At 42.0% G+C, this 26460-nt stretch overlaps 1 protein-coding gene across 2 annotated transcripts in view; it reads left to right on the forward strand.

The window, feature by feature from the left end:
* The window catches only part of LOC137503105 (uncharacterized), a 229468-nt gene that overhangs the window by 193329 nt on the left and 9679 nt on the right, over nt 1–26460 (forward strand). For both annotated transcript variants that reach the window (XM_068230558.1, XM_068230559.1), the window contains exon 4: nt 21901–21936. In XM_068230558.1, coding sequence (XP_068086659.1) covers nt 21901–21936 — 36 coding nt within the window. The remainder of the gene's footprint in view (nt 1–21900; nt 21937–26460) is intronic.

Genomic DNA, 26460 nt, shown 5'->3' on the forward strand with positions numbered 1-26460 from the left:
CATTCTACCATCAATTCTCACTGAAGCCCAATTGTCAACATAAATGCCTTTGATTGATTTTAGTAATCAACCTTTAATTCCATAGTCCCCCAGTATAGTGAACATCTTTTCCCTCGGTACCCTGTCATATTTCTCTAGATCTATGAAACATAAACACAACTGCCTATTCCTCTCGTAGCATTTTTAAATTACCTGGCACATACTGAAAATCTGATCCTGACAGCTTCTCTGCGGTCTGAAACCACACTGGTTTTCATCCAACTTCCTCTCAACGACTGATCGCACCCTCCCTTCCAAGATGCCAGTGAATACTTTGCCTGGTATACTAAGCAATGAGATACCTCTATAGTTGTTGCAATCCTTCCTGTTCCCTTTCTTATAGATAGGTGCAATTACTGCTTTTGTCTAATCTGGAGGTACCTAACCAACACTCCACGCTAATTTTACTACTCTATGAAGCCATTTCATCCCTGCCTTCCCACTATACTTCACTTCACCATTTCAGGTCTAATTTCATCTGTTCCTGCTGCCTTATGACAATGGAGTTTATTTACCATCCTTTCCACTTCCTCAAGCATAATTTCACCAACATCATTTTCCTCCTCCCCACGAGCTTGGCTGTTTGCAACATCACCAGGATGATTTCCTTTTACATTGAGAAGATATTCAAAATATTCCCTCCACCTCTCCAGTGATTCCCTAGGATCTATTATGAGTTCACCTGAATTACTCAAAACACTGTTCATTTCCTTTTTCCCTCCCTTTCTAAGATTCTTTATTACTGTCCAGAAAGGTTTCCCTGCTGCTTGACCTAGCCTTTCCAGGTTATTATCAAAATCTTCCCATGGCTTCTTTTTGGATTCAACAACTATTTGTTTCGCTCTGTTTCATTCATCTACGTACAAATCCCTGTCTGCCTCGCCCCTTGTTTGGAGACATTTCTGATAAGCCTTCTTTTTACGTTTACAGGCTGCTCTCACTTCGTCATTCTACTAAGATGTTCGCCTTTTCCCATCTTTACACACAGTTGTTCCTAGGCATTCCCTTGCTGTTTCTACTGCAGCATCCCTGTATGCCACCCATTCACTTTCAATATCCTAAACCTGCTTACTGTCTAGTGTTCGGAACTTCTCACTAATCATATCCATGTACCTCTGTCTAATTTTCTCGTCCTGGAGATTTTCTACCCTTAATCGTTTGCAGACAGATTTCACTTTCTCTACCCTAGGCCTAGAGATACTTAGTTCACTACAGATCAGATGGTGGTCTGTATCATCGAAAAAACAGCAAAAAAACTCGTACATTCCTAACAGATTTCCTGAATTAAAAGTCGGTTAGGATATAGTCTATTATGGATCTGGTACCCCTAGCCTCCCATGTGTAGCGGTGAATAGCCTTATGCTTGAAGAATGTATTCGTAACAGGTAAACCCATACTAGCACAGAAGTCCAGCAAACGCTTCCCATTCCCATTAGCTTCCATATCTTCCCCACATTTACCAATCACCCTTTCGTATCCTTCAGTTCTATTCCCAACTCTCGCATTGAAACCGCCCATTAGTACTATTCTATCCTTGCTGTTGACCCTGACCACGATGTCACTCAATGCTTCATAAAACTTGTCAACTTCATCCTCATCTGCACCCTCACATGGTGAATACACGGACACAATTCTTGCCCTAATTCCTCCAACTGACAAATCTACCCACATAATTCGCTCATGTACTTGCCTAACAGAAACTATGTTGCATGCAATGTTATTCCTGTTAAGGAGCCCTACCCCAAACTCTGCCCTTCCCTTTCTAACACCTGTCAAGAACACTTCATAATCTCCTATTTTTTCCCTCATTATCTCCCCTTACCCGAACATCACTTACTCCAGCACATCTAAATGCATCGTTTTTGCTGACTCAGCCAGTTCTACCTTCTTTCTTCCATAAGCCCCATTAATATTGATAGCTCCCCATCGAATTCCTTCGTTCGTCAAGTTGTTTCCAAGGAGTCCCTCGCCTGTCAAATGGGAGTGGGATTCCATTACTTCCATAGGTCCGAGGCTTGCTTAAAATGTTCTGAGCTCGTTAAATTCATGAAGCAGGATGCTACCCTACTTGCACATGGTCCATGTGAGGATCTTTCCTCTAACGGGTTATGGACCACCGGTGAATTGTATAGTCCTGGCTGCCTGAGCACAAGGAGGGCCATGGGTCAGAATATGTCCGAGATGCCCACTCCCATTCCATAGCAGCTGGTATCCCGACTCTCAGGACCACTTACTAGGCCACTCAGCCGTTGTCCATGGTTCACGAACTAGGATGTGATTACAGTAACCCACAAACATGAACCATAAATCATGAATTACAATTATATATACCGGGCGAGTTGGCCGTGCGGTTAGGGTCGCGCAGCTGTGAGCTTCCATCCGGGAGATAGTGGGTTCGAATCCCACTGTCAGCAGCCCTGAAGATGGCTTTCCATGGTTTCCCATTTTCACACCAGGCAAATGCTGGGGCTGTACCTTAATTTAGGCCATGACCGATTCCTTCTCAATCCTAGGCCTTCCTCTTCCATCGTCACCATAAGACCTATCTGTACCAGTGCACGTACGACAAATAGCAAAAATTACAATTATATATTATCAAAGTTATGATATGGAACCCAAGAAAACAAAGTTCAGAACTGATTCAGAATGTTACCAATACGTTGCAAGTTATACACACAGTCTACAAATTAAAATTCATATACAGGGCCTCTGAGTCTAAATAACTTTCCTCCCTCTTCCTTGAAGTTGATGAGACAAAATTTAAATTATTTTTATATAATTAATAACATGATACAGCAGAGTTACTCTAAGTTAAAATATCAGACATTAGTACCATTAAATAATAATAATAATAATAATAATAATAATAATAATAATAATAATAATAATAATAATAATAATAATAATAATAATAATAATAATAACAACAACAATTGTACCGGGAGGTACACTCAACGCCGCGCATTCTAAATTAGCGCCTAATTGAACTCCTCTATCAATCAAAAGTGGAACTAATAACACAACAAACTGGAACTTTAATCAGAAGGTTTCACCACCGAAATAGTAATTTTGTTATTGTGCAGTTTCCTAAACTGAGTGAATTTCCCCTTGTTTTGTTTGCCATTCATCAAGAAGTTTGGACATTTTTCTACAGATGGCATTTTTGAAAACTATTATCATGCACCCTGGTGCAAGGTGAAAGGATTTATAATTTAAAGAAATTTTGTATTTCTAAGTTTTCCATAACTGATCTATGTTCATTTATTTTTGGGTTGGCAATTCTTCCTTTTCGCCGGTTTTGAATCTAGCCAATCACGAATTTTTGTAATTAATTTTCAACCAATCCCGAATTTCTTGTTCACTTTGAATCTGCCAATAAAAATGAAGAGGGTGTGTCCTGATTAGTCTTGAATGATCTCGATCCCTCCCTGAAGGTTTATAAACTGCGGCTTTTCAAGTTTCCTGGCCAATTGATCGATGCCTATCTGAGTGCGTGTGTGTTTAGCAGAAGGCCTCTTTCGTCGGCAGCTAGAACATCTACAAGGTAATGGCCAAATACCTTTATTCTTTCTTGCTACCTCTGCAGTTTAATCCGAGGGAAAGGTCCGAATCATTAACTATGTAACCTACTTTTCTAAAATGTAAATCATCTTTCGGATAATGCAAAAACTTTGTAAACCCTTTAATTGTAAATCGGGGATAGAGAGTGAATTACCCTCTCGAGCTCCCCTTCATCTTGGTTTGAGGGGCGTACATTTTTGTAACCTTTCGTTTCTGCGATGTATTAAAGTTATTTCCATGCGTGCTACCTCAGTAGTTTGGGAATAGCCCCTGTTTCATCGGCCGAGAGCCCTGTACGTTTATTTTTTTGGAGCACAGTCTTCGCCTCCATTCAAATTGTACTCGGGCCGTTTATTTAACCTGTTCTTTTTCACTAAGGCCCTGTAGGTTGGGTACTAGATACCTCTGTGTAATAATATTTCTATTTGTAAATAGTGCTTTGTAAGGCCAGAGATTGTCAGATTTTCATGCAATGTTGCCTTGAGTAGGCTTGAGAAACTGAGAGCCTGTTAGCTGTTTTTCAAATTTTGTAATTATAAAGAGTGCCTCTGGAAGGCTAGATATTGTGATTTTAGGAGCAAGGGCACTTTGAATTAGGGGATTTCTGCCCTTGACTAAATTTGTTCTCATTTTCTATTTGTAAATTTGAGCTGGAAACTCTGGAAATTGTAAAATTACGGGATTGAAGCCCAGGAGCTGTAAAAGTCACTAATCTCGGACTTTCCTAACCTTACCAAGTGAAAATTGTTAAGTTGTTGTTTTCAAAAAAAAAAAAAAAAATATATATATAATCTTCAGTTCAAGTTAAATGGATTTTGATATTGTAGATAGACCCATTCACCCCGGCACCTTCTTTAACCTCTTTCTGCTCCACGGGTAACCCCGTAACAATAATAATAATAATAATAATAATAATAATAATAATAATAATAATAATTCCAAATGAGAGAGAAGACGGCTGTCAACTCTGCACAGTTCACCACCCCGTCTTATAAACATTAACACGTATTCACGGTGAGAGTGGAATTCTCATGTTCCGTTAACCGCTGATCTCCGTGTTTCCAGTCGTTGAAGCCAGTTGCTACAAATTGGGACGTCCCTCTAAAACGTGTGCAAGGAGCACAAAAACAGATCGTTGGCTGCGGGAACAAACCAGATATGTTTCATAATTTCTACATTTAAAAGCTTTCTTTCAAACAGCACTTTTGTCAAAAATTGCTAACTATCTGGATACATTCACATAGAATTACAGAAATATTGTCCTGATTCTGGTTCACTCTACTTTTAGCGTAGTAGTCTCTAGTAACATTATTCACAAGAAATGGTAGTCGTTTGGTTTAAAAATACCTTCTCTTGGTACTAGATCGCCTTCACAATTTTCACTTACAGTTTTAACAGCAGACCAATGGAAACGCAATTAAATGTGGGCGTACGCTCATCAACGTTCTCTGTGGCGGTACCATCATTTTATATCTTCTTAATTGCGTGAGAGGAAGTTGTTTTGAATTATAGTTTGCATTCTGCGGAAAAAGAAGTCTAATTTTGGTGTTTGAGAGAACAATTCGCTTTCCCTCCTCTTCTTGTCTTCTGCTAAACTGTGATAATTTGCGCCATTTACCGTAATCGTCTTCGACCATCCATGTTGTGTACGTAAAACGGAAAACACTTAATAAAACTTTCACAAAATGAATAAAAATGGCTTAAACTTTCACGGACTTCTTAGTATTATCGGAAAATAGCGGCCTTCTCGATTCACTCAACATCACGCTGTTGCCTCCATGTGGCGTTGATTCACCGCCCGCTTGACTAAGTCAGGACGATTAGAAATGAATAGTGTGACGACTCCCTCTGAATCACATGTTAACAGACACGGTGTACATGTTCTCCGCCACCTGCAGCGCTGCTGTCGATAAAAGTCAAGTACGCGCGCTTTTTGTCGGCTTAATATGGAAGTGTGTAAACAGTTTGTGGTATTTCTAAGGTATTTTTATACTTTCAGTTTTATACGTGCAAAATATCTGGTGTTAACTTTTCGTGAACTGAAAAGTGAAAATGATTTAGGCATTTGAGAAGTAGGACGTATACTTTTGGCATATGCACCAATTTACTAACGCATGTGAATTACGTACAACTTGCTAAGTCCCGCGTTGCAAGTCGGGTTACGATAAACATTCGAATGAAAAACGACATTTATTTTCACACCCAAAGAATCCCACTCTATTCTCAAAGTGTTCGAAGGCTATCCCATGTCAAGATCTGCTTTTAAGTGATGGTACCCTTAACATCATTTTTCAGACAGATTAGAGCCATGGCAAAAGCTGTTGTCAAAGGGAATGCCAAAATCATAAGTACAGCTCAGGAAAAGATTACAACAAACTTACCTTTGATCAGCCACTATTATCAAGTTGGGAAGAAGACCAAATAGTTCCTTTCACCAGTTCAAAAATGAATGTTATTCATCACTTCTGTGGGGATATCGTTAAACATGCAAGCAAAGTGACAGTTTTTACAATATGTATTGGTTCTCTGCCAAACAATACAGAGGAGTCCGGCTCCATGGCTAAATGGATAGGGCGCTGGCCTTTGGTCACAGGGGTCCCGGCTTCGATTCCCGACAGGGAATTAACAAGAATTGGTTAATTTCGCTGGCACGGTGAGGGGTGTATGCGTCGTCTTTTCAGCCTCATCACGACGCGCAGGTCACCTACGGGTGTCAAATCAAAATACCTGCATCTGGCGAGCCAACTTGTCCTCGGACACTGCAGGCACTAAAAGCCATACGCCATTTTCTTTAATACAGAGGATGCAAAAGGCAGTCCGTTTTCAGTCCTAACAAGTCTACCAGAATATAGTAACTCACCCACCTATCGCATTTACCCATCAAATTAATTATTTATATTTTTCCATGAAGAGGAATTTGTGAGAGGTTTTAGTGTACAGGAAGCATTACGTTATGGAGAGAAATATTTCAAGAATGCCTGGATAGTTTACCTCCAATTACTGTTTCTCATGACTTGGGTGCTGTACTGAACATTGCTCAGGAGTTGGTACCAAAATTAATTTTCCATTACAATACGATGCGGATTTTATTTCCGAATAAAAGAAGTAAGGAAAGAAATACAAGCTCGTACGACCGCAAAACATACCCGGAAAATGTCAAAGGTGTCCAGTTAACTGACTGATGGCGTGAAGTGCTGGCAAAATTAATTAAGCTAAGGACGTTAATATATTTTTAAGTAGTTATATAGGAATTAAATGTGTATGCCATACCGGTACGTACCTAACAATCATGTGGGTGCCTGCAGAGTTATAATATGTTTATATTACGTTGCATGTACACTAACAGTTGAACATGGGTTTATAAGGTTATAATTGATAATTGCAACTGAGTTTGATTTCGGGGTCAATTAATGAAAGATCACTTAGCTCTATAGACACACACACATTTGAGATATTCGTTAAGATACTGACGAACCAATTTCAGAAGTAATGCCATTAATCATTAGCAAATGCAAAATAATTGCTACAGACACATACACATTTGAGATATTCGTTAAGATACTGACGAACCAATTTCAGAACTAATGTTGTTAAATCATTACTAAATGCAAAATATTTCCTACCGTACGCGTTTTTCACTTATTACTTTCAAAACAAGGAACACTGTATCTTAATTGAACGAAACCAGATCGCACATAAACACATTCATCGGTCAGTAAACAGAATACACAGCCCTGAAACATCATAATAATTGACACACGGTTTTAAATTATTTATTTAAACGATACATTCGGAATTAAGTCACATCATATCTCATTTAGAATCACATGTTCGGAGACAGCGGATCACCTTCTATCTACACCAGCGTCGCGTAGTGTAGGAACATACCAACTAGCAGAAGTCGTCACACTATGCATTTCTATTCGTCCTGACTAAGTTGCAGTCCGAGGTCACCTTGATACCCGCACGCAGAATCGAAGAGCTGTGTTTTTTTTATTGTGGTGGTGTGTAGAATATTATTTTACCGACAGCATTCACACAAGCAGTACGATTTTGCGTACTACGAAAACTTGATTTCAAACTACTATTGTCGCGGCCACCAAATTAGGCGGGTGAGGAAAACTGTGCTGTCGTCAGATATGGGAACGGCGAAGCGACAGATGGTCGAGAGTCACTTACCTCCGGGTACGGACTGGCAACTTGGATCGTGCAGCGCTGTCTAGTTGAAGCACATCCGCTCCAGACCACGCTTAACCCGAGTCTTTCCCTGTCATGCAGCTGTTGAGCTCGCATCGTAACTGCAGTTAAAGATACTGTAGATAGTGAATGTGAATTGATTTGGGCTCAAGTCAAGAGAGAAGTGGCAGGCCAGACATTCAAAATAAAGGACGTAGAAAAACTCACGTCAGAAGCCATCGACCGTGTGACTGCTGCAGATTGGGAAACGTGCTTCAATCGCGCGGAAAATCTTCAAACAGACGATTGCGCCAAGGAAATAGTAAGGGACGAAAGAATTGAGCCATTCATCATCAGTGTAAATGACAACTCGACAGATAGTGGGATGAGTGATGATAGTGACTAAGAAATCTTAGACTGCCTTGAAGCTAGAAACCGATTCTTAATTAATTGTAAATTAATGTAAACCTATTCTTTGCCGTAAGGTTAGGACCGCGCGGCTGTGAGCTTGCATCCGGGAGATAGTGGGTTCGAATCCCACTGTCGGCGGCCCTGAAGATGGTTTTCCGTGGTTTCCCATTTTCACACCGGGCAAATGCTGGGGCTGTACCTTAATTAAGGCCACGGCCGCTTCCTTCCAACTCCTAGGCTTCTCCTATCCCCTCGTCGCCATAAGACCTATCTGTGTCGGTGCGACGTAAAGCCACTACCAAAAAGAAACCTATTCTTTAATGTAGTTCTTTTTCTATATTACTCAGTACAATATACAGTATTCTAATATTTAAAGTTATAATGTAATAAAACTGATACAGATTATGTAATCCGAAAATGTTTACGGCGTCCTGCAGCCTGTGCTGGCGCGCGCGCCCCGAACTGCCTCAGCTAGCGACATTTACATGATCGCTTTCCGGGCCATTTTCCAGGAAAATTACAACACTCACGGAAATAGTTTTAGATAAAAAATATAAGTCAGGCGATTTTTTACATTTTTCCCGCAGACAAAAATTTTTGGCTGAAGAAATAAAAACTTGGCCGCTTACTGAAATTTTCAATACATGATTCTGCGGATTTAAATTTACTCGTTCAAGATTTTATTTTTAATAATTATTTAAAGTGGTTTATATGGAAAATAGTTACACCATTGAAATCATCAGTCTTTTCTGAAGCTTGTAGTATAATTTGTTTTGAAGCATTGTATGAAATAACATCATGAGCTTGAGAGAGAACAACTTGCCTCGCGCTCCGAAATGATGTGTTCAGTTGGATATTTATTTTCCAGTTGCTACATAACCTTGGCAACAGCGTAATTTCTCTGACCCGCCTAATTTGGTGGCCGCGACAATAGACCTTTTCATTTTCGCCGCCCGATAAATTTGCGGCCCTGGTCCTGGGCCTATAAGACGCAAGCCTAAATACGGCTCTGCATATACAGTGTGTTTCTAAATTACTATTACTAGTTTAAATATACCGCGTTTGATCCGTCCATGGGTTGAGCGGGTTGACATGGTGACCACCAACTTCGATACAAACATTGTACCTACAAGTCATGCTCTCAGGAACCCCTCGTAGTCGATCACCCGCCTCTGCCACAACCGACGCAAGTTGATCTTCCTCTTACTCAGTGGCGTATACTGAGGGATACCAAGGCTATCGGTGAAGCCCAAACATCAAATGAGAATAATGTAAATCAAGAGCACATTATAATATAAGCATCGGACACATTGTTCCATTTACAAATCTTGAACGCAATGAGATAAAACGTCGCTCGTATTTCTGAGTGCAAGGCATCGGAGAAAGATATTGCAGCCCAGACACCCCGTCCCTCTCCCCTCGCCTTACCTCGCACGGCAGGCAGCTAAACGCCCGACAGGAGCGGGGACCGGGGGAAACAGGTGTGCTAAGCTTCGGTCTGTCAGATCGCCACTGCTAACGGAGAGATAGCTAAAAGACTCGAAGTTTTCCGAAAGTTTCCGAATTGACACACCCGTTCCTCATCGTATATACTGTACTTCCTCACCTCATTCTCAGATAACAGAGTGCTGGTATACACTCCCTTTTGCTCCTACATCCTTGTAGAAAGACACTGCAGGCTACTGCTATAGGAGTACACAGTTTTCTTTTTATAGGTAGATCTGCTAAAATGAAATGCAATCTTTCAGGTTTAGTGTTCTCTTTGGTTGGTTGGAATCGAAACTCTGATTATGGGTCGGAAACCACCACTGATCTCCCGAGAAGAAAGCTAATAAACCAGTGAACAATGGGTACCACTGCTGGCAATGCTATACAATTCAAACTTTTAATTTAATAATAATAATGGTGGACGGCATCTATATCAAATTAATGGCAAAGACTTGATAAACACGCAGTTCCCAAGCCAGGGGAATTAAAGAGTATGAGGGGGTTGATTCTGAGAATTGAACCGGGCCCATCAGACCAAAGGCAAGCATTCTATCTATTTCGCCACAAAGCCGGACTTTAATTTGCTAAATCTTAGGCTACTATCTCCACTGATCAGGTGTTGATTATTGACAGTAGCTGAGGCCAGGGCAGTAGCTTGTGAAACAGGACTAACAATACAGCAGGCTACTCTGTTGGCTATTGGCTGAAGCTCAGAACGCTTAGGGCTTGACATTCACCAAACCGACTATCGAAAAGGGGTAACCTAAGTCTAGTGGTAGCCCACGTCTTAATCCCAGCATACGCCACTGCTCTTACTCCATGACGGGTGACATCAGCAGATAATTGTCGAATGATGGTTCCCTTCTCTGTTCATCGACCCAGAAGACGCGGGGTATTTAGACATGCGTTGGTGATTCCTTTGTAGCAGGGAAATGGTGCGTTTTCTGATAAGGGTTCCTGTTCAGAATAGTATCTACTAGGTCTTCCTGTAACCACTCAAAGGCTGTATGAGGAATTTAGATACACACAGGGCGTGCCTTAAATAATTTTAACGAATGTCACAAAGGATATTCCTGGAATATAATAAGACTTTTTATTTCTTTTTCCCAGCGTGAATATATGCCTCTTGAAAAGAAGATAAGACCATGGGTCCTCAGACCCCTTCCCTTAATGTATGATTAATATTTATTCATCAGTCTCTTGGAGAAGCTGGGTGTTATTTTTCATCAAGTGGCGTCGCTTGCTTTGACGGAGATTGACGTTCTGCCTATCATCTTGCTAAAGTTCATTCCACGTTAAGAAAACAGTATTGTTCTTATGGACCTACAAGGAGTGAACACACCCCTCTCTGAGACACCCATAATTTCTCGTGATTAAGGAATATTATACTGTACTTTGTAATGTATTATGAAAGACAGAGTGAGTTATTAAAATAAGTACATAACATTTTCTTTTTCATAAATATATTTTTAGGGAGGAAGCACAATGACAGAAACAGCCATCGCTTCGTTGCCTTCCTTTATTGTCCTTCTGTGTTGCTCTGGTACAAGACTCGTGTAGTTCCTCAGTCTGTAAACCGCCGGCAACTCACTTCTGTAGTGAAGTCATCTACAGTATTTATTTCTTGCGTGTGTGTTTTTAGGCTTTAAATTAGTGCGTACTTGTCTTGTGCTGAGTGAGAGTTGGTTGTATATTGCATAGTATTTGTGTGTGTTCTGTTATTTTCATACTGCACAGAACTTGTTTCTGAAGATTTTGGTGTTGTGGTGTGCAACGATACGTCATGGCATAACTTGTACTGATAAGAAAAACGTCTGTTTTATTTGTGCTTGGTTTTGTTATTTAGCTGTTCTTTCTCAAGTGCATTTTAATTTTACCACCTTTTTACGACCGCATTTAATTTTTACTGTTTTGTTTGTGAACGATACGACAGCATAGTACTACCCTGCGTTGCCTGGGGAAATTTATTAAATGCAATTTAATACATGCCTCATCACTCGAGCCCAGTTTTCCTTACACTTCAATCCTGAAGTTTTGTATGTGCTGTAGTTTACCTCTGATTCCGCACAAATAACAAATAGCCCCTGCAAACTTCCGCCCCCTTTAGTACATACATACATACATATATATACATACATACATACATACATACATACATACATACATACATACATACATACATACATACATACATACATACATACATACATACATACATACATACATACATACATGCATACATACATACATACATACATACATACATACATACATACATACATACATACATACATACATACATACATACCTACATACATACATTATCATTATAGACTGTTATGCTTTTCAGCGTTCAGTCTGCAAGCCTCTGTGAATTTACTAAACGTCGCCACAATCCTCGATTTGCAACTAGTGTTGTGGTCTCATCTAGTTCTATACCTCTTATCTCTAAATCGTTAGAAACCGAGTCTAACCATCGTCGTCTTGGTCTACCTCTACTTCTCTTACCCTCCATAGCAGAGTCCATTATTCTCCTAGGTAACCTATCCTCCTCCATTTGCCTCACATGACCCCACCACCGAAGCCGGTTTATGCGTACAGCTTCATCCATCGAGTTCATTCCTAAATTAGCCTTTACCTCCTCATTCCGAGTACCCTCCTGCCATTGTTCCCACCTGTTTGTACCGGCAATCATTCTTGCTACTTTCATGTCTGTTACTTCTAACTTATGAATAAGGTATCCTGAGTCCACCCAGCTTTCGCTCCCGTAAAGCAAAGTTGGTCTGAAAACAGACCGATGTAAAGATAGTTTCGTCTGAGAGCTCACTTCCTTCTAACAGAATACTGTTGATCGCAGCTGCGAGCTCACTGCATTAGCTTTACGACACCTTGATTCAATCTCACTTACTATATTACCATCCTGGGAGAACACACAACGTAAATACTTGTAATTATCGACCTGTTCTAGCTTTGTATCACCCATCTGACATTCAGTTCTGTTGAATTTCTTACCTACTGACATCATTTTAGTCTTCGAGAGGCTAATTTTCATACCATACTCATTGCACCTATTTTTGTTGTATGTCCGGCGCTCCCTTCTCGCTCCGCCAGCCAGCTATACGCGCGCCAAGTGTCATTCTTCTAGCCTCGACGCGCAGCCCTCAGTGCGCGTGCCTGAACAGTCGTGTGTGTACTATAAAGAGGAACTCCCAGCCTGTCCAGAGGCCCACTTGCCCCGGTGTCCAGCTCCAGAATACACCCTACGTCGAGCACGGAGGCTACTCCTCTTGAAAATGTGCTTCGACCAGGTGGACTGAATTTCTGGCAGTACGAGGTCTCACCTCTGGTCACCGCTCCTCTTCCGCTGCCCATATCCAGTCATACTATTACATACCGTCATATTTCCTTAATTAATGCAAGCTCCCTTAGTTTCGCTAAGTAAGAATTCTTCCAACATTGAACTTGCTTTTATGAACTCAGCAAGGAAGGACTTTCCAAACATTTATGTCAGTACTTCTGATAGTTTTCGACTATCGACTTTTCATATATCAAGGACTATCTTTTCAAGATAGAAGTGGATGTAAATACTGCAAACTTGTATATAGTGTACAGAAGATAGACTCTTTCTCAAGATTCCTAATTCATTTTGCTTCAAGTTAAATTTCAGTTTTATTTGTGTAAATAGTGTATTTTGCATTTGAAGCGAATAATAAAGTTGTGTTTTGTAAATCTGAACCGTGGTTACAACACAACTCTATGGCGACGAGGTAAAAAAAAAAAAAAACAAAGACCGCAACGGACACTCCAATTCATCGGCCCCAGTCACCAACTCTGTGGCGACAGGATAATAACTTGCTATTCATCCACTCCTTCACAACGAGGTACAGCAAACTCAGTGCCCTCATACACTTAGACATTGGCGACGAAGTCAATCAGTGCTCAGTGTGTCGCCCACTCAACAGACATTCCACAGCTCTCTGACGTGCGCTCCACCTGTGTGGCACGCTCCAGCGTGTTTGCTTGCTCTCTCTCTCACTCCCAGCATATACCGGTCAAGGTCGCGCCTACAACCAGTTCTGACACACAGCTCTCCTTGCTCTTTATTGCACGCATCTTGCAATGGCTACAGCTGAGCAACTCGCTACGGTATTCCAAGCCTTACAGCAGCAACAACAACAGTTTATGCAACAACAACAGGCAGCATTAATTCAGGCTATTCAAGCTATTTCTGTCTCTACACAGCCATCAGCTATTCCTCCGTTCTCTGCTTTTGATCCGGCTAAGGAAGAATGGTCAGTTTATTTAGCACGCTTACAACAGCATTTCATCTGCCATTCTGTCACAGATGATCAACGCCGCCGAGCACTATTTCTTAGTTCGGTTGGCAATGCTACGTGTGAATTACTACGTAAATTAGGTCCAGAAGAAAACCTTTCTGAGGTACCATTCGCACAGCTCCTGGCCCGTCTCACTGAACATTATGCCAAAGCTCCTCACATAGTGGCTGCTCGCTATAAATTTTTTCAGAGCAGAAAGCAACCCCATCAGACACATACTGAATGGATAACTGAATTGCGTGGTCTAGCTAAACCCTGCCAGTTCATATGCTCCAAGGACGGTTGTGGTTCACACTACACTGATTCTCTCATTCGGGACATGGTAATTTTACATACTCCTGAGGCCAAGATACGTTTTGACGCTGTCAAGCAGAGTAACCCTTCTTTAGAAGACGTCCAGCGTATTGCTACGGTTTATGAGCTTACTACCAAGACTGCTGCAGCCATAGCTTCTCCACACGAAGTTGCTCAAGTCTCGACTCAGGCCCGCAAGTCCTCTGCTACAGTGAACCGTCCAGATAAGGCGCTCTCTACCAAGCATTCTCGCCAGATTCCCTCTCGTAATGCTCCAAGGAAGCCCAATTCTAACAGCACCTCGAAACTCCTGCCTTCCTGCCGAGGCTGTTTCAAGCATCATGAACGTCGTGACTGTCGTTTCTTCAAAGCCACTTGTGAACGGTGTAATAAACTTGGACACATTAAGACTGTATGTCGGAGTTCGCTCCGCCCTGCTAAGACTCCTGCAGCACGCCCGAAGCATATACAGCCCCGCCAAGACATGGAAGTTGATCAGATCAATCTTATTCTTCCCACAAGGAATTCTCACAAGATCATCGTTCCTCTCTCATTCTCTACTCGATCTGTCGATTTTCAATTAGACACTGGATCACCTGTCTCTATTATTAACCTGGCTACCTACCATGACTTAGGTTCCCCTTCATGCTCTCCAGCGGACATCCAGCTTGTGACATTTAACAAAAAGAAAATTGACATTAAAGGTCAAATCCAGCTTCAGGCTACTTATAAAGGAATTCAGAAGGCCATTCCTCTTCTCGTAGTTAACAACTACACTGCATCCAACATTATGGGCATGGATCTATTTAACTTATTTGGTTTCCAGATACATGACAACATTAACGTTGTATCTACATTGCATCCTACTTCTGACGTTACCGATCTCCTGAAGCAGTTTCCTGAAGTCTTCGACTCTCAGCTCGGAACAGCAAAAGACTATACAGCTCACATACAGCTGAAATCCGGAGCTAAGCCTCGCTTCCTCAAAGCACGTCCAGTACCCCTAGCACTTCAAGACCCGGTCACGAAAGAATTAGAAAGATGGATACAAACTGGAATTGTGGTACCAGTTACTTCTAGTCAATGGGCTACTCCACTAGTGGTAATCAAGAAACCTGATGGTAATGTTCGACTTTGTGGCGATTTTCGATCTACAGTCAACGCACAACTCGACACAGATATCTTTCCTATTCCACGTCCAGAAGACTTATTCCGTCGTCTCGCTGGTGGACAATTCTTCTCTCGAGTTGATCTTAAAGAAGCATATCTCCAGCTACTTTTAGACGAAGACTCTAAGAAATTTCTAACACTCAACACTCCTCTCGGACTGCTCCAGCTCCAGCGGCTCCCATTCGGTGTTTCATCCTCAGCGGCTATTTTTCAGCGCTATTTAGCTCAACTCACTGCCTCCATTCCCGGTTGTGCTAACTACCTGGATGATATTATTGTTACTGGAAAAGATCATCAGGAACATCTAAACAATCTACGCCTCCTTCTCCAGAAATTGAAAGACAATGGCCTACGAGCGAATCTCGCTAAATGTACATTCTTTCAGCCTCAAGTTCACTACCTAGGACATATACTTGATAAGACTGGAATTCGCCCTAGTGCACAGAATGTCTCAGCTATCGTCAACATGCCAGAACCTCAGAACCTCAAGCAGCTCCAGTCCTTCATAGGCAAAGCGAACTACTATAATAAGTTCATTCCCCGCTTCGCTACAGTGGCAGCTCCATTAAACGCTCTACGTAAAGAAGGTGTTAAATTTCAATGGACTCCGCAATGCCAACAGGCATGGAAAACCATCAACAACGCCTTAATTCAAGCTATACAACTCACTCATTTTCAGCCCGACAAGCTCATCACGCTAGCTACTGACGCTTCAGACTACGGTGTCGGTGCCGTTCTCTCCCAGAAGGATCGTCATGGACGGGAACGCCCCATCGCTTTCGCTTCGAAAACACTTAATGACCATCAACGTCGATACTCACAGATAGAGAAAGAAGCTTTAGCCATCATCTTTGGTATTCGCCGTTTCAATGAATATCTCTATGGCAACCATTTCCTGATCATTACTGATCATAAGCCTCTCGTACACTTATTCCATCCTGGTAATAAGATCCCTGAGAATTCCCTCAGAAAGCTTCAAAGATGGTCCATGTTCCTTTCTGATTATTCCTATCAGATTGTCTATCGAGCCACATCCCAGCATTGTAATGCTGATGCCCTCTCACGCTTACCAGTTGGTCCTGATACTGCCTTCGATTCTCAAGAATCTGAATGTCTTCAGTTGGACATAGAACTTGAAGATACTGTCTCCAGTTTTCCTATTGATGCTACCTGCATAGCTAAAGCTACGGATAAGGACAGTACACTTGCTACTGTGCGTACTTACATCCGCAACGGTTGGCCTCTTCAGAGCAATCTTCCCGCCCACCTTGCACCTTATCATCGTATGCAGCATAGTCTCACGACTCGTGCTGGAGTCGTACTCCTAGAAGCAGGCACCATCTTCCGAGTGGTTATCCCACTTGGCCTACAGAAACAAGTTCTCGAATTATTACACCAAAGCCATTGGGGTATATCTCGAACGAAGCAACTAGCACGTCAACACTGCTACTGGCCCGGTATTGATGCCGCCATCGAAAAGCTCATCCGTCATTGTGAACAATGTCAACTGAATCAGAACGCCCCGTCTTCTGATCTAGCTTCATGGCCTCCGGCTACTACTCCATGGGAACGAGTTCACATTGATTTCGCAGGTCCTTTCCTCAATTCCATGTGGTTAATAGTCATCGATTCACTATCGCACTTTCCATATGTAGTGGATATGCATTCGACTACTACGACCGAAGCTACCATTCGTGCTCTACAGAAAATATTTACTACAGAAGGCTTACCTCAAGTACTCATTTCGGACAACGGACCTCAATTTACAGCTACTGCTTTTAAGAAATTTTGTACATATAATGGCATTCGTCATATCCTAGCACCGCCTTTTCACCCTCAATCTAATGGTGAAGCCGAACGCTTTGTACAAACATTTAAGAGAAGTATGAAAAAAGCTGTCTCTTCAGGCTTAACTAAAGACCAAGCATTGCTCCAACTCTTAAGCAACTACAGAACTCTGCCCGGCGCTGATAATATCACTCCTGCACAGAAGCTCCATGGACGACCTCATAGAACTTTACTTTCTCTGTTGCAGCCTCTTCCGGCCCAGTCTCAGACCTCACCAACGAAGTTCTCAGTCAACGACAAGGTCTACACCCGGACATTCAGGTCAAACCCACTCTGGATACCTGGAGTCATCTGCAGATCTTTGGGTCATCGTCTCTACGAAATACAGACTACGGAGAAACGTATCTGCCGCCATCAAGACCAGATACGTCTGCGCTACCGCCCATGTCCAGCTATTGATTCTATTGCTCAGCCAGATAAATCTATTGCTGAACGAGCTTTAGACCATTTAATAACAATGGGTTCCTTTCAGGACGAGACAGCGCCACTCCGCCCGGTCCCAGCTCCGGACAATCCAACAGAGACATCAGCAGCTCCGGCCCAGCATCGCAGCCGCCGCCAGCGCCGCCGCCGTTTCACGCCGTACCGGCGTATTTAGGAGGGGAGGGTGTTGTATGTCCGGCGCTCCCTTCTCGCTCCGCCAGCCAGCTACACGCGCGCCAAGTGTCATTCTTCTAGCCTCGAGGCGCAGCCCTCAGTGCGCGTGCCTGAACAGTCGTGTGTGTACTATAAAGAGGAACTCCCAGCCTGTCCAGAGGCCCACTTGCCCCGGTGTCCAGCTCCAGAATACACCCTACGTCGAGCACGGAGGCTACTCCTCTTGAAAATGTGCTTCGACCAGGTGGACTGAATTTCTGGCAGTACGAGGTCTCACCTCTGGTCACCGCTCCTCTTCCGCTGCCCATATCCAGTCATACTATTACATACCGTCATATTTCCTTAATTAATGCAAGCTCCCTTAGTTTCGCTAAGTAAGAATTCTTCCAACATTGAACTTGCTTTTATGAACTCAGCAAGGAAGGACTTTCCAAACATTTATGTCAGTACTTCTGATAGTTTTCGACTATCGACTTTTCATATATCAAGGACTATCTTTTCAAGATAGAAGTGGATGTAAATACTGCAAACTTGTATATAGTGTACAGAAGATAGACTCTTTCTCAAGATTCCTAATTCACTTTGCTTCAAGTTAAATTTCAGTTTTATTTGTGTAAATAGTGTATTTTGCATTTGAAGCGAATAATAAAGTTGTGTTTTGTAAATCTCAACCTTGGTTACAACAATTTTCTAGTTCCAAGATATTAGACTGTAGGCTTTCGGCACAATTTGCCATTAAGACCAAATCGTCAGCACAGGCCAGACTGCTTACTACATTTCCACCTAATTGAATCCCTCCCTGCCATTTTATACCTTTCAGCAGATGATCCATGCAAACTACGAACAGCAAAGGTGAATGATTACAGCCTTGTCTAACCCCTGTAAGTACCCTGAACCAAGAACTCATTCTACCATCAATTCTCACTGAAGCCCAATTGTCTACATAAATGCCTTTGATTGCTTTTAATAATCTGCCTTTAATTCCATAGTCCCCCAGTATGGTGAACATCTTTTCCCTCGGTACTCTGTCATAAGCTTTCTCTAGATCTACAAAACATAAACACAACTGCCTATTCAACTCGTAGAATTTTTCAATTACCTGGCACATACTGAAAATCTGATCCTGGCAGCCTCTCTGTGGTCTGAACCCACACTGGTTTTCATCCAGCTTCCTCTCAACGACTGATCGCAACCTCCCTTCCAAGATGCCAGTGAATACTTTGCATGGTGTACTAATCAATGAGATACCTCGATAGTTGTTGCAATCCTTCCTGTTCCATTGCTTATAGATAGGTGCAATTACTGCTTTTGCCCAATCTGAAGGTACCTTACCTACACTCCATGCTAATTTTACTACTCTATGAAGCCATTTCATCCCTGCCTTCCCACTATACTTCACTTCACCATTTCAGGTCTAATTTCATCTATTCCTGCTGCCTTATGACAATGGAGTTTATTTACCATCCTTTCCACTTCCGCAAGCATAATTTCACCAACATCATTTTCCTCCTCCCCACGAGCTTGGCTGTTCACAACACCACCAGGATGATTTCCTTTTACATTGAGAAGACGTTCAAAATATTCCCTCCACCTCTCCAGTGATTCCCTGGGATCTATTATGAGTTCACCTGAATTACTCAAAACACTGTTCATTTCCTTTTTCCCTCCCTTCCTAAGATTCTTTATTACTGTCCAGAAAGGTTTCCCTGCTGCTTGACCTAGCCTTTCCAGATTATTATCAAAATCTTCCCATGGCTTCTTTTTGGATTCAACAACTATTTGTTTCGCTCTGTTTCATTCATCTACGTACAAATCCCTGTCTGCCTCGGCCCTTGTTTGGAGACATTTCTGATAAGCCTTCTTTTTACGTTTACAAGCTGCTCTCACTTCATCATTCCACCAAGATGTTCGCCTTTTCCCATCTTTACACACAGTTGTTCCTAGGCATTCCCTTGCTGTTTCTACTGCAGCATCCCTGTATGCCACCCATTCACTTTCTATATCCTGAACCTGCTTACTGTCTACTGTTCGAAACTTCTCACTAATCATATCCATGTACCTCTGTCTAATTTCCTCGTCCTGGAGATTCTACCCTTATTCGTTTGCAGACAGATTTCACTTTCTCTACCCTAGGCCTAGAGATATTTAGTTCACTACAGATCAGATGGTGGTCTGTATCATCGAAAAATCCGCGGAAAACTCGTACATTCCTAACAGATTTCCTGAATTCGAAGACTGTTAAGATATAGTCTATTATGGATCTGGTACCCCTAGCCTCCCATGTGTAGCGGTGAATAGCCTTATGCTTGAAGAATGTATTCGTAACAGGTAAACCCATACTAGCACAGAAGTCCAGCAAACGCTTCCCATTCCCATTAGCTTCCATATCTTCCCCACATTTACCAATCACCCTTTCGTATCCTTCAGTTCTATTCCCAACTCTCGCATTGAAATCGCCCATTAGCACTATTCTATACTTGCTGTTGACCCTGACCACGATGTCGCTCAATGCTTCATAAAACTTGTCAACTTCATCCTCATCCGCACCCTCACATGGTGAATACACGGGCACAATTCTAGTCCTAATTCCTCCAACTGACAAATCTACCCACATCATGCGCTCATTTACGTGCCTAACAGAAACTATGTTCCGTGCAATGGTATTCCTGATAAAGAGCTCTACCCCAGACTCTGCCCTTCCCTTTCTAACACTCGTCAAGTACACTTTATAATCTCCTATATTTTCCTCGTTATCTCCCCTTACCCGAATATCACTTACTCCTAGCACATCCAGATGCATCCTCTTTGCTGACTCAGCCAGTTCTACTTTCTTTCTTCCATAAGCCCCATTAATATTGATAGCTCCCCATCGAATTCCATTTCGTTCGCCAAGTTGTTTCCAAGGAGTCCCTCGCTCTTTAGTTCATAAAAATAATTTGCAGTTTAGTTTCTTTCCCTTTTTATCTGGAACTTACATACTGAATTCCATAAATTTATGTGTCGCCGTTTTCCCGCGATGGTGTTGAGCAGAGTCGTTCGATATGGAAACCCTGTTGTCATAAGTGCAATACCGTACGTACTGTTTTCTTAAAATGGAATGGACTACAGGGACAAGTGTATTTGTGATGCGAATTTAATGCCGTGCGTTTGTGTTGTGTTTCCTGTTGGATTAATTTCATTTTAGTCTTGATTTACGATTTTATCACCCCCTTCGATATTTTTGGTGATGTATTTCGGGTGATTTAATATGCACTTAAATGATTCAAGCTTCATAGCGTCTAGTGTTTGTGAGTTTCCTCGAAAATGTATGTAATACCAAGGGAACTGGTATTCATTTCAAGCTGTAATTCAGAGTGTCTTATTAAATTAATGCAATTATGAATATTTTTGAACGGGGCCTACCTTTCAATTGTCTAATTATAAATATGTAATATATTGCGTTAACATCGACTAGTTGCTTACAGAAACCTTATTTACCTGAATTTAGTGTTATTTCACATCCAGTCTGACTTGTTTGCATTTGTTTGCTCTCCTTTCTCCTGTCCATTCTTGCATGACTTCTACCCCAGCAGCGCTATGAGGGAAATAATCGACCTGGAGTTGGTGCCACGTTATTGTGTGCGGTGCAATTATTTTATCAGAATTAAATTGTTATTATTAAAAATATTTTTATCTCCTATGTAGATACAAACCCTATGGATACGCACAACAAACATTACTCCATATCTGTAGGTTCAGCTTCTCCTGAGAACCTTCTGGCATACCCTACACCCTTCTTTATCTTGGTACTTTATTTCCTTCTGATCACTTCGGTTTATGTTTCCTGTGGGTTGTACAATTTCAGTATTAATAGAATGTCCTTCTGGTGAAGTCCTGCCTTTTCTATGGTTTTAAAAAGAAGTTTCCACTCGACCAACAATGCAAAAAATGAACCAAAAACGAAATACAAAACAAGTAATTATTTGTTTTATTGTTTCAGGGGCCTTTTTCAAATCCTGAAGATCGCGATGCTGTTGTAAGTACAGTTTGCCTATAACAAATGAATGAAATAATGAATTACACAGTACTATTCTCAAAAGTTAGGTATGATACTCAAGTAACTAAGTTCAGAACTGATGCACAATGTTAGCATTACATCAGATCAACTTCCACATATAGACTAGAAATTAAACGTCATATACAGTCTGTTTCCAGCCTCCGTGGGTCAAGCGGCAGCGCACCGGCCTCTCACCGCTGGGTTCCCTGGTTTAAACCCCGGTCACTACATGTGAGATTTGTGCTGGACAAAGCGGAGATGGGACAGGTTTTCCTCCAGATACTCCAGTTTTCCCTGTCAACTTACATTCCAGCAATACACTCCAATATTATTTCATTTCAGCTGTCACTCACTAAACATTGCCCTAGAGAAGTGCAACAGGCTTTGGCAACCGGCATAATTCTTGTCCTCGCCGCTAGATGGAGGCTTCATTCATTCCATTACTGACCCAGTCGAATGACTGGAAATAGATTGAGGATTTACATGCAGTCCCCTCCTAAGTTTCTTTTAATATGAAACTATGTCCAGAAATGCACTGTTTCCCGTCACAAGAAAAACACCAGCACGCGTTTAAATAATCCGCCCTTACTCCGTCCATGTGTCGTTATTGCAGAGATTCTCCATCCACTTAAGAAGAACGGCTCGACCATCCGCTTCAATACAGTCATTGTCGAATTACCAGTCTTATGTCAAACAGCAACGAGTACAGACGTGTGGGGAGAGGAGTGCGGTGAGACATGGTTGGAGTAGAGCAATACCGAGCGGCTATAGGGAGCTGGCTGGGAAGGTGGAAGACAGCTACGGGGAAGACGGCAAGTAAGGAGGGAAAAGGGAAGTTTGGAGAACCACTAATGTTAGCGGCGGTGATAGCAGTGCTGTTGGTAATAAGGGGTAGAATTGAACCCCGGACCGAACGGCAGTCTGAATTGGAAAGATACAGAGAAGATTCGGCAGGTGTTGAAAAGAGATTTAACTTAATGGAAAAGGTACTGGAGAGCATCAAAAAAGGCTTTCACGGCCGCAGATCTTATAATCACAGGAATAGAACCAGCTCTTGGGTGGTTAGGCCGTCTGGACGAAACTCTGCATTATGCACACTGCCTAACCACCCAAAAGGTGGTTCTATTCCTGTGATTATAAGATCTGCGGCCGTGAAAGCCTTTTTTGATGTTGTATCTCCAATGGGGGAGCATTTTTTGAACGGAGAAATCTTTTCTCCTTTAGCAGGTTAGCAAACTTGATTTGCTAACACGGCGGGGCCACACAGTTTGGTCTGCCACTGCTAAGCAGAGTCCTGGAGGGGCGTGCCATTCCAGCTGATGAGTCCAAATGGCACGTCTGGACGAAACTCTGCATTATGCACACGGCCTAACCACCCAAAAGCTGGTTCTATTCCTGTGATTATAGGTACTGGAGAAGTTGGAGGTTATGAGTAAGGGGCAAGAGGAACTTAGGGATTGGATGAAAAGCACCAAGGCAGAAGAGGAGGCGTGGGCAGGAAGAAACGAGAAAGAGATCCAGGAGCTAAAAGAAAAAATCACAAGTCTTGAAGAAGAGGTGGTACTACTGAAGAGAGTGGTAGCGGGCATAAATCAGGAGAAGAGTAAGAAATGTGTTTTCATATATGAAGTGCAAGAAGAGGGGGCAGAAGCGAAGATAAAGACAATATAAGAAGTCATGGACTTTTTACAAAACATTATGAAAATCAACTTCATTTAGGCAGATATCGATGACGTGGGAAGTGTAGGGAAAGTGGATGGGAGGAGGCCAATAAAAGTGCAACTGATATCTACCACAATGGCGGGCATAATACTAAGAAACGCGAGCAATCTGCAAGGAAAGAATATTGGGATTAAGAGAGACATGGGGAGAGAGGGCAGTGAAATCCTAAGAATTTTTAGGAGGCATCAAGGAAGAGCAAGAGCACATGGCTTGAAAGCATATATTAGTGGATAACGGCTGTGGGTATCCGACAGAAATTAGAGGCGTTCCTGGACCTACCAGAGCTGAAAGTTATGGAAGAGAACCTGAAAGAAGAGGCCCTGGGTTCAAGACAAGACAGAAGACAGACGGCTGATCGAGAGGAGCAAGGGAGCGAGACAAGAAGTGAATCCAACGAAGGGGTAAGTGTGCGGTGCAGCATGGGACGAATGACATGTTCACTGGTGGTAGGGGCGGCAATTGACACTAATAAAAAACCTCTTAATTCAGAACAAATGGGGCAGAGGCATATTCATGAAGGAAGTGGTTCGAAGGAAGATAAAACTGGGAGAGACATGCTGTCGAAGGGAAGAAGTAGTAGTTTAAAAGATCTGTGGGGCAAGAAAAACAAGGGTACAGAGGATATAGATAAGAAAGAGCGCCCTAAATCGTCAAGATATGAAGGGGGAGAGCCAGATGGCGAGAGGCTAATGATGACGAGAAGTAAGAATAAGGAGAGGAGGAAGTGAGAGTAAGCTATAACTAGAATGGAAAGTAGGATTCATAAATATAGAAGGTCTGTTGGGAAAAAAACCAGTATTGAGGTGATAAAGGTAGTTGAAAGTTATGACGTTGTAGCATTACTGGAGACTTGGATACAACCGGCTACGGAGATAACTTGGGAGGGGGATTCAGAGTTAAATGTAAAGCAAGGAAAAACCATAAGGAGAAGGGTCGAACGCCTGGGGGAATAGTAGTGCTAATTAAAGAAATTAATGAGTTGGTGGAAGAAATTGAGAATGATCTAAATGAAGTGTTATAGTTAAGATGTAATATAGGAAGAGAGGAGGGAAAAGAAAGACAGATATGTATAGCGAGTGTATATTGTCACTCCAAGGGATCTCCGTACGCGAACGATAAACTGCTGGAGGAGCTACTCTTGGAAGACAGTATGATCAGGGAAAAGTTCGAGGAAGATGGGATATTACTCCTGGGTGCCTGGAACGCCAGGATAGGGGAACTATTCCCAATGTTCTACAAAGAAGAGGAAGTTGATTTAAGGGTAGAAAGAAGAAACAAATGTAAGGGAAGAAACAGTTATGGAGGGTTGCTACTTGAGTTCTGTGAGGCAGGAAAATTCTATATTCTAAATGGCCTTTGGGAGGGGGACAAAGAAGGGAAACTGACATATATAACAGATAAAGGGGAAAGTGTGATTGAATTAGTGTTTTGCTCGGGAGATATACTAAGGAAAATTAGAAGGATTGAAATTGCAGACTGGATAGAGTCACACAACGCAGCGATAGGGGTATGGTTAGAAAGGAATATAGGGGAAGAAAGGACAGGGCTTAAAATAGTGTTGAGGAGAGGGGCAGAAGCTATTCTAAGTATATATGTCACATAGAGATTTAGAGGACTTTCTGAAGCAGGAGATACAGCTAATAAAATGTGGGTGGGAAGCGGCGTTAGAGGAAAATAATATAGATAGGACATTAGACATAATTGAGTATCCTATAAGGAGGGCGGCACGGATGGAGAAAGGAAGGGGTGGGAGGAAGAATGGAATGGATGAGTGGTACGATAAAGATTGCAAGATACTAAAGGGCCAAGTCCTAAAGGCTTTAAAAATGTAGGCTAAGTGGAGATAGGGAGGATAAGGAAGCTTTCTGTACGTTAAGGAAAGAATAATACAGAAAGAAAATTGATGAGAGAAAGAAGTCATGGATACAGAACAAACAGAGGCGATTGACAGTGATTGCAAATTAAACCAAGCAGAGAGAGTATGGGAAAGAATTAACAGAATTAACAGAGGAGGAAAAAGGATTGAGAAAGCTGTAATCGGCTATGACCAATGGGTAACCTACTTCAAGGGCTTGTTAGGCGCCAGGGATAGATGGAAATGTGAAGACGGGACAACGAACACTTGGAGTAATTTAGACATTAGTATATACGAACTAGACAAAGAGATCTCTTTAGAAGAGATACAAGAGGTATTATGTAAACTTAAGAACAAATCGGCGGGGGGAAGGAACGGAATAAATAATTTATGTTGGAAAAATGTATGGAATTACAGGCAAATTAGGGAGGGAATAGTTAAATTATTCAACAGGATCTTTGATAGCGGCATCATACCAAAAGAATGGGAAGGCGGAATCATCTGCCCAATTTACAAAACGAAAGGAAGCAAGAATATACCAAGTAAATATCGAGGAGTAACTTTACTGGAATCGCTGAGTAATATTTATGCTGGGGTTTAGCTAATAGGTTATCGAGCTGGGCAGAAAGACAATCAATAATATCAATATTCCAAGGAGGATTCCGAAAGGGAAGACAAACCATAGGCAATATTATGACAGTAAGGATGATACTGGATACATAATTAAGTAGTGAAAGAGGTTACGCGTACCTAGCGGCCATTGACTTCGAAAAAGCCTTCGATACGGTTAGCAGAAAAGCACTGGTAGAAAAATAGGTAGGTTAGGGGTGTCAGGAAAAATGATACGAGCGATAGAAGCGTCATATAGGAAGGTCCATTGCTGCGACAAGATAAAGGAGAATTTAATCAGTCAGCCCATAGACTGT

Source organism: Anabrus simplex, chromosome X (genome assembly GCF_040414725.1).
Source record: "Anabrus simplex isolate iqAnaSimp1 chromosome X, ASM4041472v1, whole genome shotgun sequence".
NCBI classification, from domain to species: Eukaryota; Metazoa; Arthropoda; class Insecta; order Orthoptera; family Tettigoniidae; genus Anabrus; species Anabrus simplex.